The 25,186-nt window shown below is 42.3% G+C and overlaps 1 protein-coding gene across 1 annotated transcript in view; it reads right to left on the reverse strand.

The window, feature by feature from the left end:
* Nucleotides 1-25,186, reverse strand: part of CCDC7 (coiled-coil domain containing 7) — a 281,228-nt gene that overhangs the window by 46,166 nt on the left and 209,876 nt on the right. Inside the window, exons 28-30 of the mRNA XM_050939018.1 lie at nucleotides 21,472-21,591; nucleotides 16,196-16,321; nucleotides 14,729-14,848 (exon numbers count right to left, since the gene is read on the reverse strand). Coding sequence (XP_050794975.1) covers nucleotides 14,729-14,848; nucleotides 16,196-16,321; nucleotides 21,472-21,591 — 366 coding nt within the window. The remainder of the gene's footprint in view (nucleotides 1-14,728; nucleotides 14,849-16,195; nucleotides 16,322-21,471; nucleotides 21,592-25,186) is intronic.

Consider the following 25,186-nt stretch of genomic DNA (forward strand, 5'->3'; position numbering starts at 1 on the left):
CCAAAAGCAAAAAGGGGTCTCAAGCCCATTTTAGATCTGAACCAGTAAAACAAGTTCCTAAAGAACTGAAATTCTGGATGGTCACTGTAGCTTCCATTGTTCCTTTTGAGGAGCCAGGGAACTGTATGCTTGCCTCAAATTAAAGGACACATACTTCCACATGGTTATTCATCAAAGCCACAGAAAATATCTAAGTTTCACCATCATTGGTTCCCACTATCAGTTCATAGTACTGGCCTTTGTTCTGCCAGCTGCCTCTCATGTATTCATGAAGTGTGTGGTTGTAGTAATAGTGTTCCTTCAGAAGTCAGGAGTCCATGTCATCGTTTACCTGGACGACTGGCTGATAAGAGGTCATTCCAGGTTACAGATGTTGTCCAGCATAGGAATTATCTGGTCTGTTTTTGATGCACTCAGCCTTCGGATCGCCACAGAAGTCCATCCTGTCTTGGGTACCTCTTAAATTGCCAGTGAAGGTGGCACTTGGAGGTTCAACAACTCTCTCACAGCTACAGACACTTCAGGAGTAGACAATACTTGGAAAGCATTGTGGTTCTGTGGCACTAGAGCCTGGGGTGACGATGATGGTACTTTAGGAGTCTATCTCAATAGGCCTGTACTGGGCTCTGAAGTCAACCAACTCCCCTGTTTTCAAGTGTGCTCCAGCACATCCATGAGTCCCTAGTCAAGAAAGATCGGCCTCTTGTCTCTGGTCTTGATGTACCCAGTACTGAGTCTGACCTGTTCTTTGGCATCGGTGACACTGATATACCTCTTGGTTCTGGCAAAGCCAGAGGAGCACTGCTGACTAATGCCGAGGTGGTTGGCATCCACACAGAGGTGGACGGTTCTGATGGAGAGTGGAGCAAACAGCAGGTACTTCAGCCTGACTGCCCTGTCCTTTTTGAATTGGGGCTTACCCCCTACAGATGCTGCATCTGTAACTCACATGAGCCTCCCCCAATCACTTAAGGCAGCTGGGATGCAGGTCACTAATTGGCATTGGTTTGCCACAAAAGTGGCAGAGCATGAAGCTCAGAGGGCACTGTAAAGTTCAGTATTGGTAGCCAAATTGAGAACCAGTGACAAACAATTTTTTTTATTAAGCTAAGCTACTCCAATTATGCTACACTAATTAAACTACACAGTGTTTAAACAGTAATGGGTACTACTAATTTATTTACAAGAAGAGAAGAAGGGACTTGCACAGGCAAGAATGGGAGCTTCAACAACTGTCATTGACGGTAGGAAGGAACTGAGGGGTGTGGGGGCGACTGCCTTTTATGCCTGCATGTTTATGTCTGCAAGTTTTGGGAATTGGAGTCTCTTGCCTGAGGGTGGGGTGAGGGTTTTTGAAAAACCTATATTCAGCTTCTTGCCACTGAGTTTGGCCTGGTCTCAGTGAAGGGAGCATCCATGTGGCCTTTTAACTGTATTGGCATGGACCTTGTCCACACATCAGCAGGAAGCCAGGTTTCACTGGCGCCTGCTCAACAATGTCAGCATGGACCTCACTCAGCCACCAGCTGGGAGCTGGTTTTCTGCAGCCTGTTTCAGTGAGGGAGGAGGAGAGGTGCTGTCCTTCAAACCCTCCTCAGAAAGCCAAACTATCTTTTTTTAAGATTAGTTTAATGATTTTGGAGGAGAAAAACCAAAAAGCAATGAAGAAATGGATAGAAATTTAGTTAAAAAATCTTTTTAAAATTCTTAGAATGCTCAGTGACAAAGGGAGATCTAGAGTCTGTTGTGTGTACCACTTGGAGGCAAAGAATTCTGGGGAATTCTTCCCAAAGGGCAGCCCCAGGTCCAGACTCACAGCAAAGATCTGGTCTGTCCCCAGCAGCCACACAGATGTGGAATGCCTGACTGTGAAGACTGTCTGATATGCAGGAAATTCAGACAGACTAGTGTTAAAAAGAAAAAAATATAGAAATAAAGGCAATGATTAAAATAACATAAAATTAGACAAAGGCAAAGCATAGGATAACTTTAAAAAACACTGAAATTAACAAGGCATGTGCCTATCATCACTTTGTGTCTATCTTATATCCCATTCTCCTTTCCTTAGGTCTGGTCCATACTACAATGTTAGGTCCACATAAATTGCCTTGCATCAACCTATTTGTGCATGTGTCTATGCTCAAATTTATCTCCAGCCAACATAAGCCCCTGATGCAGTAAAACCACCTTTCTGATTGGTGCTGAGCCATGGTTAACGTACTGAGTCTTCCAGCTGTAGTTCCACAATGCCCCATTCCCTGAACTCCACTGCCCTGGGGTCAAGGACACCAAAAACCACACATTCCCCCTTAAAACACCCTATGAATTTTTTAAATGTTATTTCCTGATTACCCAGCTTCGCAAGCCCATCTAGTAGTTCTCCCTTGCTGTGTACAGTTGCCCTACCAACCATGCCAGTTCCACACTCTAGCTGCACCCCTGCCTGGAGCAGATGGGAGGTATTGGATCTCCAGAGCCTGTGGGGAGAAGAGACTGCAAGCACAGCTATGAACTAGCCACACAAAGATGAACATCTATGAAAAGATTGCATGGGGGATGCAGATGAATATAGTACAGCAGAGATCAGAAGCAGTGGCACATGAAAGTGAAGGAACTGTGGCAGGTGTACCACAAAGCCAGGGAGGCCAACAATCAATCTGGTGCTGATTCACAGACCTGCTGCTTTTACAAGTTCCATGCCAAACTTAGCAGAGAACCCAATAGCACCCTGAAGACTACTGAGGTGCTCAAGACAGAGACCCCTGCCGTGAACAGCAAGGAGGAGGAGGAAGTGGAAAATGTGATTGGGGGATCCAGCTATGTCACAAGCCAGGAGCTGTTTGAACTCCAATGCAGTCTAGCTAGTCCCTCCAGCCTAACATGGACAAGCCCAGCAAATAGGAAGGAACTTGAGGTAAGTGTGTGCATTAATTTTCTCTTACAATATTTATATGTAAAGATGGTACCCAGCCCAACCCCAATTTAACAAGACATCCTTTACAGTCCCTGGAGAACTCAATTATAACAGCTCTGAACATCCCCCAACCTTCCACATGGCACCAGGGGCCACATCCCTACTCTTCCACGCCAGGGGACAGTAAGGATAACCACCAGCTTCACGTACACTGACCTATGAGAGCCATGGCTGGTGTACATGTAGCCAAAATGGACTGCATTTTGTGCACTGAAATGGACAAAAATGGTTGTTGCCATTCTAATTTTAAAATTCTGTTCTGTTAATTTATGTTAGAAGTTTGGACTTTATTGTCTTTTTTATTTGCACGTTGGATTATATTGAACTGTTTTTGTCACTCAATAAGTTTCTTTAAAAAAAACCCACATCTTAGTAGTTCACAACACATGGTACTCAAAGCACCCAGTACTGGTAAGCATACAACATCATAGATCTATAGGTTGAAGAAAACACCATCATATGTATAAATGTACAGCAAGAACCACTTAATTTGTAGGTTCAGTAAGAGACAGTGTGATATTTATAAGTGTACACCAAGCACAATACAATTCTCAACAGCTCTCAAACCTTCAAGCCCAGAACACACTTCAGCACAGAACATGTGGCTGACTGCTAAAATGCTCTTTCAAAGCCTCCTGCAACTGCATAGCTCCCAACTGAGCTCTTGTAATGGTCCTTGTGTCTGGATGTTCAAACTCAGCAGACAGTCACTCCACCTCTGCTCTCACCCTGGTGGCAACCTTTGCCTCACAGATAGTAATCAGGACACAACAAGCAGAAATAACCATAAGGATTTTTTTCTCACTGGGATCCAATCTTGTAAGTAAGCAATGCCAGTATCCTTTCCATTTACCATGCAGGGAGGAAATAAGAGAGGCGGTTGAAGAAAGGCGGGAAAGGATCTGGTAAGGAGACTGGTGCTCCGTCCTCAAGCGCACCTTTAAAAGTTTTGTTTGGGCCCTGCCGATGGCTTTGGAGGGCCCTGATTCTGGCCTGCTAGAGGACCAGATTGTCTCCTCTGATTACCACAGCCACGCCTTCTGGTGAAGTCTTGCCGTGGTCGAGGGTTAGGGTAGGTGCGCTGAGACTGGGGCCGGAGGGTCTGTGCTGCATCACCAGGGTATGCATGCCCAGTGATCACATGATGGCCTGGTTGTCCTTCAAGCTCTGAAGTCTGGGGTCAGTTTTATCAGAGAACAGCCCTTGGCCATCAAAGGGCAGGTCTTGAATGGTCTGCTGCAGCTCCAATGGAAGGCCGGACACTTCTAGCCATGAGATGCGGCGCATAGACACATCAGAGGCTAGAATTCTAGCTGCTGAGTCCGCCGCATCTAAAGATGCCTGAAGGGATGTCCTCACCACTTTCTTGCCCTTCTCGTGCAAGGCTGCAAACTCCTGTCTGGACTGCTAGGGGACCAACTCCTTGAACTTCCCCATCAAGGTCCAGGTGTTATAGTTATAATGGGTCAGGAGCGCCTGCTGGTTAGCTACCCTGAGCTGTAGATCCCCAGTGGAATAAATCTTGCGACCAAATAAATCCAGGAGCCTAGCATCCTTGGACTTAGGGGCGGGTGCTTGCTGGCCATGTCACTCTCTCTCGTTCACCAACTGCACCACAAGGGAGCAAGGGTGAGGGTGAACATACAGATATTCATAGCCCTTTGAGGGCACCATGTATTTCCTCTCCACCCCTCTGGCCATGGGAAGAATAGGCACTGGGGACTGCCAGATTGTATCAGCATTAGCCTGGATGGTTCTAATGAAGGGTAGGGTAACTTATGTGGGGGCATCAGCAGATAAAATGTCCACCACCAGATCTTCCACTTCTATCACTTCCTCCACCTGTAGGTTCATGTTTTGTGCTACGCTGTGCAGGAGACCCTGGTGTGCACAAAGATCTATAGGCCGTGGGCCAGAGGAGGATGTGTCTGCCACTGCCTCATCAGGGGAGGAGGAAGAGGATAGCCCCAGGACAAGCAGATCGTGGGGAAGCTCTACTTGAGGAGAGTCCTGCTGCCCTAGGTCCACTACGGTGGTGGCATGGGCCTGATCTGGTGGCAGGACAGTCATCTCCGAGTCTACTGAGGCAGGACGGCTCACAGTGGCCTCAGGCATCCGATGCTCCAAATGGTCAGATTGAGAAGCGCCTGAGGGGGCACCTTGGGCTTGGTAGTATGCCCAAGGAGTCCAGAAGGACCATTGTGGGTGTCCCTGATCAGGATCCCGTCCTTCATATTGCCCCTGGCTAGCACCATCAGCATCATGGCCTTGGATATGGTAGCCACTCCCCACTTGGGATGACGATGAATTTGGTCGTGAAGGCCAAGGAGGGGCCACATGCCCATGTGGCGTTGCACCATCCCGCTCTGTCAGTTTGCGCCTGGGAGCTGGAGACCGGTCCTGGGACCTTCAGCGGTATCGGGATTGGGACTGACGGTCATGACAGTGCCAGGAGGCTGATCTAGATCTCGACGAGGATCCACGGTGTCAGGATCGGCTGTGAGGCGACCGGTGCTAGGACCAATGCCAGGACTGGGATCGGTACCAATCGTACCAGGAGGGAGACCTGAGTGAAGTGGAGAGGCACCGTGAGTTTGACCAGCGCCGAGATGGAGATCGGTGCCGGGACTGCGAGCGGTGCCGGATCCAAGACCATCAGCGGGATCGGGACTGCGACCTGGACTGGGATTGAGATAGGTGCTGAGCTGTCTCACTCTGCGAGGAGGGTCGCATGAAGGCAGGTTTGCCTATAGATTGGACAGTCCGCATCCAGTCTCCATCAGCGCAATCAGGTTGCGAGCGGTGGAGAAGGTCTCCAGAGTAGATGGCAGGCAGAGCTCAACCACGGTGCGCACCGGGGAGCTTGTGTGCACCGGACTCAACGGCCCTTGTGGCGCCGGAATCGACAGTGCTGAAGTCGGCAGTGCCGGAGTTGGAGCCTTAGTGGGACAGTCCGGTCTGGGCTGTTGCTGCAATGGGGCCACAGGCAGTGTCTGCAATTGTACAGAAGCAACAGGTGGTTTGTGCTGCTTTTTGGGCTTCGGAGACAGCGAACGATGTCACGACTGTACCAGTGCTAGATACGTCCAGTGGCGAGAGTCTTTGGGGGTGCCAGGTTGTTCCAGTGCCAGAGGTGCGCTTCGAACCGATGGCATCTTGTCTGCGCACAATACCGAAGGCGCCAGGCTAAGTGCCACTTCCATTAGGAGCTGTTTTAAATGAAAGTCCCACTCCTTTTTTGTTCGAGTCTTGAAAGCCTTGCAAATGTGACACTTATCTGGTTGATGGGATTCCCCCAGGCACTTCAAGCAGGAGTCATGGGGGTCTCCCATAGGCATCGACTTGAGACAAGCTGAGCAAGGTTTGAAACCTGGGGACCTGGGCATGGACCCTGGTACCAGGGAGGAGAGAAGGGGGTGAACCCAGTTCCCTCCAAATACTATCTACACTATATACAAACTTACTATTAACTAAACTATAACTGCTAAACTATTAACAACTACACTAAACAACTATCTCCAGTACAATGAGTAAAGCTAGGGAGGTAGAGATCAGCTATGCCACGCTCCACAGTTCCAACAACCGTCACGGGTGATAAAAAGGAACTGAGGGGGCGTTGGGTCGGCAGGGGCATATATGCGGTGTGTTATAAACAGATAGCTAAGGGTTAATGTTCTTTTACCTGTAAAGGGGTAACAACAGTAACCTGAAACACCTGACCAGAGGACCAATCCGGAAACGAGACTTTTTCAAATCTGGGTGGAGGGAAGTTTTGGGTGTGTGTTCTTTGTTCTTTGTCTTGTGTCTGTGCCCTCTCGGCTCTGAGAGTGATTTTTTTATCTCCTGGCTTTCTAATCTTCTGTTTCCAAGTTGTAAGTACAAGGATAGTAAGACAATAGGTTTATATTGTTTTCTTTTGTATTTACATGTGTGTAGTTGCTGGAATGTTTTAAATTGTATTCTTTTTGGATAAGGCTGTTTATTCATTTTTCTTTTAAGCAATTGACCCTGTATATAGTCAACTTGATACAGAGCCTATTTTAATGTCCTTTTTTCTTTCTTTTTATATAAAGCTTTCTTTTTAAGACCTGCTGGAGTTTTTCTTTAGTGGGGACTCCAGGGAATTGAGTCTGCAGCTCACCAGGGAATTGGTGGGAGGAAGAAGTCAAGGGGAAAATCTAAATCTCTTTGTATTAGATTTACTAAGCCTGACTTTGCATACCCTATGGGTGAGGGGAAGAGATTAGATCTCTCGGTACTTGTGTTTCCAGGACTGGAAGCAGGGAATCTCCTAGGGTCGTCCAGGGAGGGGAGCCTGGGAGGAAGTAACAAGGAAACAAGGGGAGGGAGTTATTTCCCTTTGTTGTAAGACTCAAGGCATCTGAGTCTGGGGGTCCCCCAGGGAAGGTTTTGTGGAGACCACAGTGAGCTAGGCACTGTATAATTCTTAGCTGGTGGCAGCGGTACCAGGTCCAAGCTGGTAACTAAGCTTGGAGGTTTTCATGCTAACACCCATATTTTGGACGCTAAGGTCCAGACTGGGAAGAAATGTTATGATATATGCCACGCTCCACAGTTCCAACAACCGTCACGGGTGATAAAAAGGAACTGAGGGGGCGTTGGGTCGGCAGGGGCATATATGCGGTGCCATAAGGGCGCCATTCCAGGGGGCGCCTCAGCTGACCCACCGAGTGTTGCTAGGGTAAAAATCTTCCAACGATCGTGCATGCAGCGCGCGCACACCTAATTGGAATCTATATGAGCAAGCACTCAAAGAAGAACAATGAACTGTTTTTCACTATGTCCCTTATCAATCTGTCCTTGAAGAAATCATCCTGTCTCCAGTTGTTGTAGTTCTTCTGGCAGGTCTGCAAATACTGAGATTTGTGTGTCCTGTATTTGCAATGTTCATGAGAGCTGTGAACAGCTGTGTGCGTTCCATGCTTCTATCAAAGATAGCAGACACAAAAAGTGCCACAAGCATTTGTGGGATTTTTTAAAAAGATTCAAAAGTTACAGGCTAAGGATGGCTTTATGAGATGGAGAAATTTGCATGCTGGGATCTTGAATCCTAGCTCCAACAGATCCCTGCATGGCTCATTTCTACCTAACAACACATTGTGAAAACTTTCCAAAAGGCATTACTCTGAACAATGGCACATTGCATGCTGGGATACCTACCCATGGTGCATCGCACTTTCCTCAACATATGCACAGTGCTGATACAAGCAGCCAAGTATGCACACACGCAAGCATTATACTAACGTGGGCAGCTGTATACCAATGTTACTTGGGTCTGCCCAAGTTTGTGGTGTAGACAGTGCCTTAGTCTGTTTTTGTCTTTTTAAACCATGATGCTGCAAATTACAGTGTGAGAGGACAATGTGTTCTGTGCCCCTGTAATTGAAGGAGCAGGGCCTTAGATTGAATAATCTTCAGGGCAGGAATTGTCATTTATCATCAGCATCCAGCTCTAGTGGGCCCCTTTCCTGTCTAGTACCTTGAAACACTAAGGCCCTGGTCCTCCAAATGCTTAAGCATGGGTTCAACTTCACTACAATGAGTAGTCTCATTAAATTCAATGGGATAGATATAGTAGTGAAATTAGGCAGATGTGAGTCTGCGAGATTAGAACCAAATACAACAAAAACAATAAGTACAAATACACTGGTCTACAATTTTTGAGAAGTCGTCTGCTTCAGAGATAAAATGTGATATTTATTATGTATTTTGATGTGCTGAATTCAAATATGACAATTAAAACAACTGATTGGCTACTGTTTCTAAGATATTTAAGTTTTTACATTTTATGTCTATGTATATTGTGTAGATAGTAGAGTTTTAATCATAAATTGTAAACCTAGGTCTTTTCATGTGTTTATGGTTGCTTTACATGATAATATTTCACCTGTCCTGTTTATGTAACATTTTAAAAATCAGCAAAAAGGTTATATAAATAAAATTTATTATGAAACAAAAGGCAAAAAAACTATTATGTACATAGTTTAGTCCTATTCAGTGTCTATTCGGCGCTTCTTGGCTTGTCTCTTGTATTCATTAAATGGAGCATCTCTTGTCACTGTTCAGCAATAGTCTGCAAGCATTGAGGGGCTCCATTTGCACTGATAGCCTGCCAGGAGATTCCACTGCTGTAGTCTGGAGCCCAACAGCTCTGCTTTACTCTTGGGTAGTTCCAAATCCCTGACAAGGTCATTCAGTTCACCTTGTGTTATGAGGTGTGCTTCAGAGGAGGAGGATGGGAGAAAATGTGGGTCCTGTGACATTGATGGTTCAGGACCAGAAGTTTCATCCTCTTCCTCTTCCTCGTCTGATTCAAGTGAGAATGATTCTGGTGCATCAGGAACCAGCAGTCCTTCTCCGTGGGGTACTGGGTGTACAGGGGATGGAATGTTTGGATAATGCACAGTCCACTTTTTCTTCTTTGACACACCTTTCCCAACTGGAGGCACCATGCAGAAGTAATAATTGCTGGTATGATCTGTTGGCTCTCTCCAAATCATTGGCACTGCAAAAGGCATAGATTTCCTTTTCCTGTTCAACCACTGGTCAAGATTTGTTGCACAAGTGTTGCAGCATATGTGTGGGGCCCACCTCTTGTCCTGATCTCCAATTTTGCAGCCAAAATAAAGGTGATAGGCTTTCTTAACCAGAGTGGTTATACTGCGCTTTTGTGATGCAAAAGTCACTTCACCACAAACATAGCAGAAGTTATCTGCACTGTTCACACAAGTACCAGGCATCTCTGCTCACTTTGGCTAAACAGAAATGTGTCCCTTCGCAAAATCAAACACTGACAAAGAAGAGAGCATGACACTGCATGATTTCTAGAGCTGATATAGGGTAATTTGTTCACCAGTGATGTAAGCTTAGTTATGATTGCATCATCCATGACTTCTAGGAATAACATGATGCAATTCATATCATGTATGAGGCAATACCAGCTTCAGATTGCATCATTCATTGTTTTGCCTAAAAAGCAAGTACTGTCCAAACCCAGTCATAGATTTATTCATAGATCCAGTCAAAGATGTATTTTAGTCATTTCTGGTTTAAATTGAGATCCCTTCCCTTTATAACTCACTTATCCTCCGCCATTCCCAAGTCAAGGGTCATATATACTGACCCAATAGCATATCTTGAAAACTAGAGCCAATTAACAATTTTAAGCATCATTTTCGTTCTCAGTGACCCAGAATTAGTAAAGTTGGACTACATTTATTTCAGAAGCATTTTGGCTGTAGAGCAGTGTTACTTGCCGAAAAAGAGGTTACACTACACAAAGTTTCTAGACTGGTCTCTCAACTGCTGTTTCATTAATGGGGAAGGAAAAAACAGATCGTGCAATGTGTTGATTTTTCATAAGATGCTTAGCTTTTTCTGTAGTTTGTTTATATGGCACAGAACTGACATGAGAGTACAGAGTACAGAAGATAACTCATCCTGTCTCAGGCAACAGATAAAAACAGATAGAACCATATGTTCCAAAATAAAAACTTGGGGTCTCTAAATTATGATTTCACTATATGAAAGTTGACCTAAGGAAAACTGTAGATTCTTTGTTGAACATGAAGTTATCTAAACAGACCTATCTGTCAAACACTTGCTCACATGCTTAACTTTAAGACATGAATAGCCTCTCCAAAGCCAATGTGTAAAATTAAGCATGTGGGCAAGTACTTGAATGATCAGTCTAAGTTATCAATCCTTTTCCTGAAAGAGCCCTTTGTGAAAGAAACTGCATTTAATTTCATAGAAGAGTAAGGATGTTGGTAGCACAGGATGGACACACTTTCTTGCTGTTGCTCTGCTATATTTAAGGATGAGCCAGTCACTGTTTAAATGTTTCAAGCTGTATTCATTTCAGCTGGGTGACCTCATTTGGGTGAGACCTTCTCTTTGAGATGAATGGGCCACTTCACACCTCTCTGAGTTTCCTATGCTGCAGATGGATGTGTGGAGCCCCTTCCAAATACATAGGCCCAGATGTATGGTTAGGACTCCATATTTCTACTCTCCTCCTCTTCCAGACTCCATCTGGTTTATGCATTCTTCACAGCCCCAGCACCTTGCAATGACTGCATCAGATATAAAGGAGGAAGAGAACTGGTGTGGGGGAAGAGGGGGAGGCTCAGAGTAATAGTGGATGTGGTAGTAGTCAGGACAACAGGCATGATAGAATGTATGCTGGAGAAGTTGAAGCAATGTAAAAGCAGTGATGATAAGGGGAAGTCTGAGTAGTTGACAACACCAGGGGAGCATTGGAGTTCTGCAGGGAAGCATGAGATAGAAAGGAAGGAATCAGAGGAGTGCACTGGAAAATGTTGAGGGCTTCAGCTTTGTGACCTAGAAATCCCACACATCAATGCGACCCTACGTCCACGCCCTCTTTTAAATATGTCCCACTGACTCCATGCTAGTCCCTGCATCTTTTCCCCAGTTTCTTAGGCTGTTGCTCCCATGCTGACAGCTGCTTCTCCACGGACTGAGGAGGGAGAACAGGGCTAGGCTGGACAAGCAGGGAGACATGAGATGAGGAGATAATGCAGGAGCAGTGACAGGACTATCAGGTGTTGAGATGGGGCAGGAGGAGAGAGAAGCCAAGTGATGATGTCATTATCTCTCTTTTATACTTTCTTCCAGCTTGCTGGAAAAATCTTTGCATGTGATGTGGGTTGGTTCACCGCCATAGCATATGTGCCTTCTCCGAGAAGTCTCTAGGATAGTGGATTGTGTGTTGATGAGCCATTAATACCATCTGGCTATTGAGGACTACACCTTTGTTGTAACTGAAAGGCTGGTTGTGGGTTCCCAACCTCACACCATATTTCAGTAACATACAATCTAACAAGCCATACTTCGTACATAACATATCATAGTTATATGACGTTAGTAAATATGGGAGTTCCCAGGTGCTACTTTGAGGTACAGAGTATCACAGGGGTATCTGCCATGTTTTTGACAGTCTGCCATGAGGTAGGCACTCATAGTCATGAACCACTCCAGACACGGGAAAGGAAGGCCAAACAAGCTACACAGATGGTCCTCAATTCTGATATTTATATGTAGAGTCAAATCATGGGCAGGCCTTAAACCTTGAGTCTGTGGGGACCTAAGGTGAGCCCCCCAATCCAGGGCAGAAGTGTCTGTGACTAAGGTGAAAGCTGATTGAGGAGGAGCAAACAGAACTCTCACACAAACATTTGGAGGGTCTGTCCACTAATCTAGAGAGGTCAAGACTTTTTGGGAATCCAAACTAGCCAGTCTACAGCATGGCAGATCAGTAAGTATACCAATGCTAACCACCCTTGTAGTTTCCTAAAATGAAGCCTGGTCATGTCAAATTACATAAGTGCATGAGGCCATGTCCTAGAAGCCTGAGGAAACTTTGAACTGTCATAATAGAATGGGCCTTCAGATACAAAGCAATATCCAGCATCATTTGGCATCCTAGCTGTGGAATGAAGGCCTTAGCTTTCATAGAGTACAAGAGTGCCCTTATTTACTTTATCTTTTGTACAGATGACAGTACTGGCTTCTCTGTGTGTGTGACTTCACCTAGTACATCACAGGTGGATTGGATGAGAATCACCTTAGACAGTACCTGAGCCTGGGACTGACTCCTTAGCAACCAGTAATCCAGATAAGGAACCATGTGAATTGACTTCTCAGGAAGGCTGCCACTACTGCCATGCATTGTGTGAATACAGGAGGCGCTGCAGACAATCCAAAGTAAACTGGTAGTGGGATTTCTTGACCACAAATCTGAAGAATTTCCTGTAGTTCTGATATGTTGCCGTGCTTAAGACCCATTGGTCTACAGTGATGCAGAACCAAGAACTTAGGTAGTGAAACAGACAGCTGGCAAAAAGCAGGACAGCACTCTGGGAACTGGTATGCTATCCTCAACTAATGCATCAAAGTGCTTTCTTGGAACTCTTAGGCTGCCCTGATGAGCTGGTAGCTGCAGTGGTCTTTTCCTGTAAATTCTGCCTTTCTTCTAGTTAGGTCCTTTGTTGCAAGGCATGAAAGCAGATACCAGTGAGGCTGGTGTGGATGAAACTGCTTCATCTTTGTGGCAGGTATATAAGTGACCAAAGACTTGAGCATCACCCTTGAGTCATCAAGGTTATGTAGCTTGTCATCTGTTCGCACATAAAAAAAAAGCAATGGCCCCTCAAAGGGCAGGTCCTGTATGGCCAGTTTGACCTCTTGATGGAGACCAGATCACTGAAGCCAGGAACACACTATGCATCATTATGGCCCAAGCTGCCAAATCCCCAGCATCCAAACTGGCCTGGTCACCAATTTATCCTCATCCATCATTGTGATAATCTCCTGTCTCACCACCTCTGACAACTTATCTTTGAACTTTAATACATTATCCTAAAGGCTAAAATCATAACATGACAGCAGTGTCTGATAGCAGTTATGAGCGGAATAAAGCTTTCTGCCAAAGAGATCTAGCTTCTTTGCCTCTTTCCCTTTTAGTGTAGATGCTTGATGACCCTGTCACTCTCTCTTATTGGCAGCCGAGATTACTAGAGACTCTAGGGAGGTTGGTTGTAAAATATGTTCAAAACCCTATGAGGGGGCATAATACCTTCTTTCTGCCCTTTTTGCTGTAGGTGGGAGGGAAGATGGGTCGGCCACTACATTTCAATGGGCCCCAGAATAGCTGCATTGACTGGGAAAGCCACTCAAGAGGATCCCACTGAAGGTAGGAGGTATACTAGCCTGAAATTTCTCCTGAACCTCTTCTATCTGGATATTTAAGGCAGATGCCACCCTCTTTGAACAGGTCCTGATGGGCTCTATAATCAACCAGCACTGGAGAAGCACTCTCAGATATCATTGCCTCATTGGATGAGGAGGAGGAGGAGGAGGAGGAAGCAGAAGCCAAAGCCAGGACCAGTGGAATCTCCTTCAATTCCACCAAGGGAAGCGCAACTGAAGCAATTTCCTCTTGCTTGACACCGGGCCCAGTACTGAGGTTGGTTACCTGCTGCATCCGAGTGGGCAGCTCCTGACTTTGGCTGGATGAAGTAGAGTGGGGAGGGTGTGGAGATTACCTGGAAGTGGGCTGGGTCCAGAACGGCCATTGGTAAGGACACAGGATTCAATTTCACCCAGGCTGTGGGACTCTGTTTGTCAGCCAAACTGGAGCCTCTGATAGGTACTAGGGTTGATAGGTGCTCAGTGAGGGATATTGCTGTACGTGAAGCAGCTGCAGGATGTAACAGCCAACTCCTGACAGGTCTCATGACAAGACCTCAAGACAAGGACAGAACTCAGCTATAAAATGATGCATACTTAATCCCTCAAGGTACACATGCACCTCTCCTTGCATCACAATGACAACTCTTCCAACCCTCTTGGATGTTGCTCCATCATTCAGTACACACAGTAAATGAAGCTGGAGTACATGCAGATAAATTATGCAATTCAAATCTTGAACACAACACAAAAATGGGACCTTCTCATAGTCTTTCCTTAGCTCTACTTATTATGGCACCAACTTTACTGAACCATTCCCAGGGATTATTCTCCAGAGGGCAGAATTAAGGTTGCATTATGCGGATGGAGTGGTTTCCTTGTTTTCAGAGGTTCAAGTTTAGCCATTCTCAATATTCTGGAAGGGCACAAGGCACCACTGGGCAATCTTAACTCTGCATTAATGACACTGGGGGGCATTTAATATGTGGTAGTTTTAACAAATATTAACTCTGTATTCACCAGATAGTTCACTTAATGTTAGCTGCAGACTTGCAAGTGATGACACTGACTTTGGTATTTGCGAATTTGATAGTTGACTTGCTACCTTCCTAAAGTCTGGTAATTGTAGTCTATCTTTCTCTACAGAGAGATTATTTAACCTATTAAACATTTATACTTTCTATTTCAGCATAATATAGCAGCCCCACCTAAATTTAAAACACAAATATTTCACACTAAAAAGAGATTTCTTTTTTACTTAGTTCATTTAACAATAATTTAACAAATATATTTAAATGATGGAAAGTAATGTGTTCACAAAAGCTATTACAGTCTTTCAGGCAACTAGAATTTATTTTCAGACTTCACATAAGTCTTAAAACATAAGTTACTCAATTCTATATGTATGGGGAAACTCCACTGAGTACAGGAATAGGTGTACCCACTTACGTCAGGGCTGAATTTGACCTACTGTGCCTGAGGCAAACAGATTGGTAGACTATGTTGATATCAATGTAAACCTCTATATATGTTTCCCATACAAATGTCATTGTTTAGGAACATCGGCATGTTTTTGTAATGTTCATAAGATATTTGGGAGTCAAATGTCACTACCTGTCAACTTGATTTCATAGGTGCTAAAGTGATTCACATCTTGCCTTGAAGACACTCACAAATGCAGAACAACTGTACTTCACATTATCCCTGGAAAATATATACCTCACTGTCAAACTACAATAGGACAGTGGTTGGCTAATGGCCGTTTAACAGTATGGGTTGCATATAGTGTCATTTACCAATCCTAAACATTTCACTTTGTTCTTCATTATGGTTTACAAAACTGCATGATTTAATCTGAGATAGTCAGAAGACACTCACCCAGAATATGGACGATCAAGCTCTAATTCCTACTCTGCCTGAACTGGAGTAGGGACTTAGACCAATTACCTTGTAGGATAGTCCCTTATCACTTGGCTATACAGTATATTCTGGGGTGAGTCTCAATCTTTTGTTGAAGCTGTTCCACTTTGTCTGAAATACTTAAATACACACTGCAGCAGGGACTGGAACCTGGGTCTCCCAGTGCCCTAACCACTGGCCTACAGAATCACTCTCATTCTCTCTCTGCCCCAATGAATATTTAGGTATTTATACAAAGTGGAACAGCTTCCTAGCTGCCAGCTTAGGAAACTCCCCACAGAGTGTGCTGGTGTTTGTGAATCACATTCTAAGGCTCCTAATTCTGCCCAAGGAGAGGAGCCTGGGAACGTAATTTAGGATTGTGGATTCAAAAAGGCAGTAGGGCACCTAAATGTTGCAATGCTGAGTCTAACTCCCCATTGTGGATCTAACCCTGAGTATTCATAAGTGAAAATGACAGAATTTATATTCTTGGTTCAAGCATTCAGTCCACAGGGGATCATGGAAAACTCCCTCACCCACAAATCATCATTTTTACTGACTGTAAGTTATTTACTTTGCACTCACCACTTGATCTCTCTTTTCCATTCTGGCCTGCTACAAAATCCTGTGCCTGTTGCAGATCCTTTAGATTTTCTTCCAGCTTTGCAGCCAGAATCTCTCTTTTCTTGGTTAGCTCATCTACTTTGCTTGCTAAAGAGAGAGGAAGATTTTAGTGCATTAAATAGAGAAAATATTGAATAGGTACACTCTGTAAAATGAAATATACAAAATATAGAACACTAAACAGGGGCTTTTGCATTTCTGCAATAACCACTCTATGTACAGGTAGTTACGATTGCTACAGACAATAATCTAAAATGATCTTTTAGACAATAGAATTAAACCACATAAACCATTATGTTCCATTCAGTAAAAACTGTATCTAGTTTTTATATTTAAGAATACATCTAGAAAAATAAAACAAAGTCTCCTTCCTTCTTATACATTGTTTTATCTGTTTCAGCATTCTACAAAGGCGGGCAATGGTCAAAAGTAGGCCTTCAGTGTATATCTGAATTGTCACAGTCCTGAGCTGGGAAATATCTAGTAACCAAATAATGGCAAACATTTAAAAGAAAACATATTCTTCCTAAAGCATACACAACTGTAGTCAACCTATGTGACACTTTTCTGGTGTTAGAACAACATATTCTTTAGTACATACTCCATTCCACACTTAGTAAAAGTGTTTTCTTTATCTTCCTTACTAGTCTACATGAGATACCCAGAGGAAGAATTAAAAAACTAACTTTTACTGACTCAATCTTCTGTTCCAGTTTAAGCTTTGCGCACTTTAAATCTTTCCAGGTGAATAGTTACAAAATTCATCTCAACATATTATATAAACAAAAGGTAACAAAAAAGGAATTGGAATAGCTTATTTATGAGCATAAATTTGATTTAGGTGGCATTACTGAAATCTGGTGGGATGATTCCCATGATTGGAAGGTTATATACATTATAATCATTTGATTTTAGAAAGTATCAAGTGGGCAAAAGAGGAATGGGAATTGCAGTCTATGTTAAAAATGGCATTACCTGTTTCTGAGTCACTGACAACTCAGAAGAAACCGATCTTGAATGCTCATGGATCAATGCATAAGTGCTGACTTTTATTTTTTCCCACGGCTGCTCCAATTCCCGCTCTGCCCTGAGGATGTTTTAAGAACACTTTTCTAGATGCCCCAAAAGCCACAATCAAATAAGAAGGATGTATTTGTTAAAAAAACAACCTGACTTAGAGGGGAAATGAAAAGAACAGGGGTACTTGCGGCACCTTAGAGACTAACAAATTAATTTCAGCATATGCTTTCAAGGGCTACAGCTCACTTCTTTGGATGCATAGAATGGAACACACAGACAAGAGATATTTATACATATAGAAAACATGAAAAGGTGGAAGTACGCATACCAACTGGAAGAGTCCAATCGACTGAGATGAGCTATCATCTGCAGAACAAAAAAAACCTTTGAAGTGATAATTGAGATGACCCATAGAAGGTGTGAGGAGAACTTAACATAGGGAAATAGATTCAATTAGTGTAATGACCCAACCATTCCCATTCTCTGTTTAAACCTAAGTTAATTGTATCTAATTTGTATATTAATTTGAGTTCAGCAGTCTCTCTTTGGAGTCTGTTCTTGAAGTTTTTTTGTTGCAAAATTGCCACCTTCAAGTCTGTCACTGAGTGGTTAGAGAGGTTGAAATGTTCTCCCACTGGTTTTTGAATGTTATGCTTCCTGATGCCAGATTTGTGTCCATTTATTCTTTTGTGTAGAGACTGTCCGGTTTGGCCAATGTACATGAAGTGGAAGTGAAGGCAGCTATAAAAATAATATAAATATATATTAAATGGAAGGGAAAATTGATAGTAATGAATATACATCAGAAGCTAGGGATTGTAGAAAATTGATAAGGGAAGCAAAGGAACATAAGTATAAATATATGGCCAGCACAGTTAAGGCAATAAGAAAAAGTTTTTAAAGTCTATTAGGAATAAAAAGAATTCTAACAATGGTATTGGTCCATTACTGGATGGAAATGTAGAATTATCCATAATAGTGCAGAAAAGGCAGAAGTGTTCAATAAACATTTCTATTCTGTATTTGGAGGAAAAAAGAGATGATGCTATATATATATAACTCTTTCCATTCCACTAGCATTTCAGGAGGATATTAAATAGCAGCTACTAACATTAGATATTTTTAAATCAGCAGGTCAATATAACTTTCATCTGAAAATTTTAAAAGTTGCTTGAGGACCTCTCTGGACTGTTAATGTTCATTTTCAATAAGTCTTGGGACAGTAGGGAAGTTCCAGAAGCCTGAAACCAAACTAATGTTGTGCCAATATTTAGAAAGGGTAAATAAGATGACCTGAGTTATTAAAGGCCTATCAGCCTGATATTGATCCTGGGAAATTGAGTGGCTGATACAGGATTCAATTAATAAAGAATTAAAGAAGGGTAATATAATTAATGTCAATCAGCATGGTTTTATGGAAAATAAATCCTCTCAAAGTAACGACTTTTTTTTATGAGAATATATGTTTGGTTAATGAAGGTAATAGTGTTGATGTAACATATTTAGACTTCTGTAAGGCATTCGATTTGGTACTGCATGATATTTTGATTAAAAAACTAGAAAGATATACAAATTAACAATGCAGACATGAAATGGATTAAAAGCTGGCTAACTGATAGATCTCAAAATGTAATTGAAATGGAGGATCATCCTTGAATTTTGTATTGGGATCCCACAGGGATTGGTTCTTGACCCTATGCTATTTAACATTTTTATTAATGACCTGGAAGAAAACATAAGATCATCACTAATAAAGTTTGCAGAGGACTTAAAAATTGGGGAAGTGGTAAATAAGGAAGAGGACAGGTCTCTGACACTGAGTGATCTGGACTGCTTGGTAAGCTGGGCTCAAGCAAAAAATATGCATTTTAATATAACCATTAATGTAAATTATACACACACACACACACACACACACACACACACATTTAGAAACAAAGAATGTAGGCCATACTTACACAATGGGGAACTTTACCCTGGGAAACAACTACTCTGAAAAAGATTTAGGGATCGTGGTGGATAATCAGCTGACCATGAACTCCCAGTGTGATCCTGTGGCCAAAAGGACTAATGCAATCTTCGAATGCATAAAAAGGGAAATCTCCAGTAGGAGTAGAGAGATTATATCATATCTGTATTTGGCACTGATGTGACCGCTACTGGCATACTGTGTCCAGTGCTGGGGTCCACAAATCAAGAAGGAGGAAGATTATTTGGAGAGAGTTCAGAGAAGAGCACAAGAATGATTAAATGATTAGCAAACAATACCTTATAGAGACAGACAAGGAGTTCAATTTAGCTTAACAAGGAAAAGGTTAAGAGTTGACTTGATTATAGTCTACAAGTACTTACACTGGGAACAAATATATAATAATGGGCTCCTCAAACTAGCATAGAAAGCTATAGGATGATCCAATGGCTGGAAGCTGAAGCTAGACAAATTCAGACTAGAAATACAGCATAAGTTTTTAACAGTGAGAGCAATTAACCACTGGAACAATTTACAAAGCGTTGTGGTGGATTCTCCAGCATGGACAATTTTAAAATCCAGATTGAATGTTTTTTTTCTAAAAGATATGCTCTAGGAATTATTTTGGGCAAGTTCTATGGCCTATGTTATACAGAGGTCTTCCTAGATTATCACAATGGTCCCTTCTGACCTTGGAATCTATTAATATAATCATTTCATAAGATAAACAAAAGTTAGAGACAAAGAACTAGTACAAACTGGATGTGCTTAAGCTAAATGAGTGTTCAAAATTCCTTGTGAGGTTACAAATTTGCTATAGCAACATACTAAGATGGCATTGGAATGATGTCAATATATGTGTTTTGATTGATAGGACCAAGTTGCCATCCTCTTTCTGCATACTGTTTTTCTCCATGTCAATTATCTTAAGCTTACACAAAGAAAGTACTGAGAGAAGAAAGAGAATGCACTGCATATCAGCTAGCCTCATGATCACAATTGCTGCCACCTGCTGGGCCACACAAATATACAATATTGGACTTCTGTTTTCCTAATCCAGAAAGTTGCTTTGGCCTGATCTACACTGATGGGGGAAGTTGATGTAAGATACACAACTTCAGCTACGGGAATATCATAGCTGAAGTTGACATATCTTATTTCGACTTACCTCCCATCCTCCCGGCACGGGATCGACGGCCGTGGCTCCCCCATCAACTCCGCTACTGCCGCTCGCTCTGGTGGAGTTCCGGAGTTGACGGGGAGCACATTCGGGGATTGATATCTCGCATCTAGATGAGACGCAATATATTGATCCCTGATAAATCGATCGCTACCCGCCGATCCAGCGGGTAGTCTGGACGTACCCTTTGATCAGACTGGGTAAGGAGGGGGAACCAAGTTGCATCACACCATCCATCAGCTTGATTAAATCTTGAGCAATATATGAGATATGAGTCTGAGGTTCCTAATATTATTACATCTCTAATGTGCCAGTTCCCCCCACTTTAATCTTTCTAACTCTTCTTTCTCTTTATGACTTCTCTAATAGGCGTCCAGTTTAGCCAGCCCAGGACAAGTAATCTCTTATAACACTGAGGTGTTCACAAAGGAAAGCTAATACTGGTAAAAATTTACCCTGGGAAACAATGTTTTTCCAGCAGCTAACCTTCAAGTTACTATTTTTATTAAGTTACAGAACCTCACTTATCTTTCCTCTCTCCCTGTGTGTGCATTTGTTTTGTTTTGTCTTAAAAAGAAGCAAGGTCAAACTTCAACAACTTATTCTTTTAATGCCAATAAGGGCTTTTAATGCCACCTAAAAAACTATCAAAGAAATTTTCTTTTTAAAATATTTTATACAGCTAAAGGAAAGGGAATAAAGAAAATAGTTGACAAAGTTTGACCTAACTTTTCCAAATGTTTATCTTCTTGTGGGCTTGACAAAAGGCTTTAAAAATATTTCATTCTGAGTGTAAGCAATGAAAGCACTATACCATACAAAGCACAAACCAAACTTAAGTTTAATGTTTTAATAGTAAAAAACGGGTTTGCAAACCCAACAACTTTCTCGGCCTGAGAATCATCCGCTTTACCAATACAACATTACTAAAGTATCTATTCTGCACTCCTTAACCTGGCAAAAGCTCTTTTTATAAAGGCTCAAAAAGCCTTTATATGGCAACACACAACTCAACTGCAGTTTTGTCTGAGTAAGGAGTGCAGGATCAGAGCCTAGCTCTGTACTTACCAGTCATAGAGCTTGGTTGGCTAGATGCAAAAGCCTGTGCTTGTTGCAGATCTTTCAGATTTGATTCCAGACTTGCAAGCAAAACCTTTCTTGCTTCTGATAGCTCATATAGTTTCCTCTCTAAGGAAAGAAAAATACTTTAGAATCATCAATAGTTAAATTGTATTTAAATATTCCCTTTAAAATTGATTTACATGAGATATTTCATTATATGAGCTGGATTCTCTGGCCTGCTATAATTGCTTAGAAGTTGTATTTTGACTGGAGATGGCCAGTGGATAATTATTTGCCAAAGGACTCTCTGCTTTGCAAGGTAACCCATGGCGGTAATGGCACTGAGGTCTGCCCCCATGAAGGTTATGCCCTCTAGGGGAGAGGCTGTTCTAGATTTTATTTTGACAAATAGGGAGGAACTGGTTGAGAATTTGAAAGTGGAAGGCAGCTTGGGTAAAAGTGATCATGAAATTATAGAGTTCATGATTCTAAAGAATGGTAGGAGGGAGAACAGCAAAATAAAGACAATATATTTCAAGAAGGCAGACTTTAGCAAACTCAGGGAGTTGGTAGGTAAGATCCCATGGGAAGCAAGTCTAAGGGGAAAAACAATAGAAGACAATTGGCAATTTTTCAAAGAGACATTATTAAGGGCACAAGAGCAAACTATCCCACTGCGTATGAAAGAGAGGAATTATGGCAAGAGACTACCGTGACTTAACCAGGAGATCTTCGATGATCTAAAAATAAAAAAAGAGTCCTACAAAAAGTGGAAACTAGGTCAAATTACAAAGGATAAATATAAACAAATAACACAAGTATGTAGGGACAAAATTAGAAAGGCCAAGGCACAAAATGAGATCAAACTAGCTAGAGGCATGAAGGGTAACAAGAAAACATTCAACAAATACATTGGAAGCAAGAGGAAGACCAAGGACAGAGTAGGCCCATTATTCAATGGGGAGGAGGGAGAATAATAACAGAAAAATGTGGAAATGCCAGAGGTGCTTAATGATTTCTTTGTTTCTGTTTTCACCAAGAAAGTTGGTGATGATTGGACATCTAACATAGTGAATGCCAGTGAAAATGAGGAAGATCAGAAGAGGCTAAACTAGGGAAAGAACAAGTTAAAAACTACTGAACAAATTAGATATTTTCAAGTCACCAGGGCCTGATAAAATGCATCCTAGAATACTCAAGGAGCTGATTGAGGAAATATCTGAGCCATTAGCGATTATCTTTGAAATGTCATGGAAGATGGGAAAGATTCCAGAAGACTGGAAAAGGGAAAATATAGTGCCAATCTATAAAAAGGGAAATAAGGACAACCCAGGGAATTACAGACCAATGATCTTAACGTCTGTACCCAAAAAGATAATGGAGCAAATAATTAAGCAATCAATATGTAAACATCTAGAAGATAATAAGGTGAAAAGTAACAGTCAACATGGATTTGTCAAAAACCAATTGTGTCAAACCAACTTGATAGCTTTCTTTGACAGCTTAACAAGCCTTGTGGATAGGGAGGAGGTGGTAGATTTGGTAGATCTTGACTTTAGTAAAGTTTTTGATACTTGTTCTCATAAACAAACTAGGGAAATGTAGCCTAGATGGAGTTACTATAAGGTGAGTGCAAAACTGGTTGGAAAACCTTTCCCAAGGAGTAGTTATCAGTGATTCACAGTCATGCTGGAAGGGCATAACGAGTGGGGTCCCAAAGGGATCAGTTCTGTGTCCGGTTCTGTTCAATATCTTCATCAGTGATTTAGATAATGGCATATAGATTACACTTATAAAGTTTGCAGACATTACTAAGCTGTGAGGGATTGCAAGTGCTTTGGAGGACAGGATTAAAATTCAAAATGATCTGGACAAACTGGAGAAATGGTCTGAAGTAAATAGGATGAAATTCAATAAGGACAAATGCAAAGTACTCCATTTAGGAAGTTGCACGCAACAATCAGTTGCACGCAAACAAAATGGGAAATGATTGCCTAGGAGGGAGTACTGCAGAAAGGGAACTGGGAGTCATAGTGCACCACAAGCTAAATATGAGTCAACAGTGTACCGCTGTTGCAAAAAAAGCTAACATCCTTCTGGGATGTATTAGCAGGAGTGTTGTAAGCAAGACACGAGAAGTAATTCTTCTGCTCTATGCTGCACTGATTAGACCTCAACTGGAATATTGTGTCCATTTCTGAGCACCATATGTAAGGAAGGATGTGGACAAATTGGAGAGAGTTGAGAGAAGAGCGGCAAAAATGATTAAAGGTCTAGAAAACATGACCTATGAGGGAAGATTGAAAAAATCGGGTTTGTTTAGTCTAGAAGAGAGAAGACTGAGAGGGGACATAACAGTTTTCAAGTACATAAAAGGTTGTTCCAAGGAGAAGGAAGAAAAATTGTTTTTCTTAGCCTGTGAGGATAGAACAAGAAGCAATGGGTTTAAATTGCAGCAAGGGAGGTTTACGTTGGACATTAGGAAAAACTTTCCAGCTTTCACGGTGATTATGCACTGGAATACATTGCCTAGGGAGGTTGTGGAATCTCCATCATTAGAGATTTTTAAGAGCAGATTAGACAACCACCTGTCAGGAATAGTCTAGATAATATTTAGTCCTGACACAAGTTCAGGTGACTGGACTAGATGACCTCTTGAGGTCCCTTCCAGTTCTATGATTCTATTTGTTGGTTGTAACTGTGACTTGTCCAAATTTAGTTGCAGGCCTAGGCCCAGTCCAGTTGACTAGGGTGCTGTTTTGGACCTGGTTGCTTGATATTCTATGAATCAGCCATTGGTCCAGGTAAGGAAATATTGGATGCCCAAAGGATGTAGGTGGACTGCCACCTATGCCATGCAATTGGTGAGGATCCTTGGGTCTGATGACAGCCCGAAGTGAAGCACTGTGTATGGTAATGGTTGTTGCCTGTGACGGATTAAAGGTACTTCCTGTGGCAGGGATGTAGTGCCATGTGGAAGTATGCACCCTGTAAATCAAGTTAGCATACCAATTTCCAGCCTCCAGGGAATGGAAACAGAAGTGAGGGTGACCATCCTGAACTTGATTTTCTTGATGAAATAGTTTAACTTACTTAGATCTAGAATGGGGTAAAGACTACCAGATTTCTTTGGAGCCAAGAAGTACTGGGAATAGAAACCTTTCCCTCTGTACTGGTAATTTTGTATTGCTCCCAAATCTAGAAGAGACCATGTTCTTGAAGTAATAGTCTCATGAGAAGGATCCTTGAAAAGGGATGAGGAAAGTGGGCTGGGAAAAGGGATGGAAACAAATTGGATAACATATCCTTCTTTTACTGTGCTGAGCACCAACTTGTCTGATGTAATGTCTTCTCAAGCACAGTCAAAGAGGACTGGCATAATCCACGGGACAAAATACAGTTAGTGTGCTCTTCTTGATCAAAAAGTCAAAATGATTGTTTGGAGGTTGCAGCTGTATAGTAAGAAGGTCTTTTGTTTGATGAAGACAGCTGGCAACATCAAGGAAGTCTTGAGCTTCTCTAGGAAAAATACTGTGACCTCTGTTGGAGAGAGGGCCTGGAGTAAGATTGAGGCCTAAACTGTTACCCTTGTGTAAATGGAGTACAAACTCTAGCGAACAAAGCACTGTACAGTAGTCCTTCAGTAAGTGCATAGTGTCATCTGTTTTGATAGAAAACAATTTTGGACCCCTCAAAGTTAAATCTTCTGTTGTGTTCTGCA

The sequence above is a fragment of the Gopherus flavomarginatus genome, chromosome 2 (assembly GCF_025201925.1).
Source record: "Gopherus flavomarginatus isolate rGopFla2 chromosome 2, rGopFla2.mat.asm, whole genome shotgun sequence".
NCBI classification, from domain to species: Eukaryota; Metazoa; Chordata; order Testudines; family Testudinidae; genus Gopherus; species Gopherus flavomarginatus.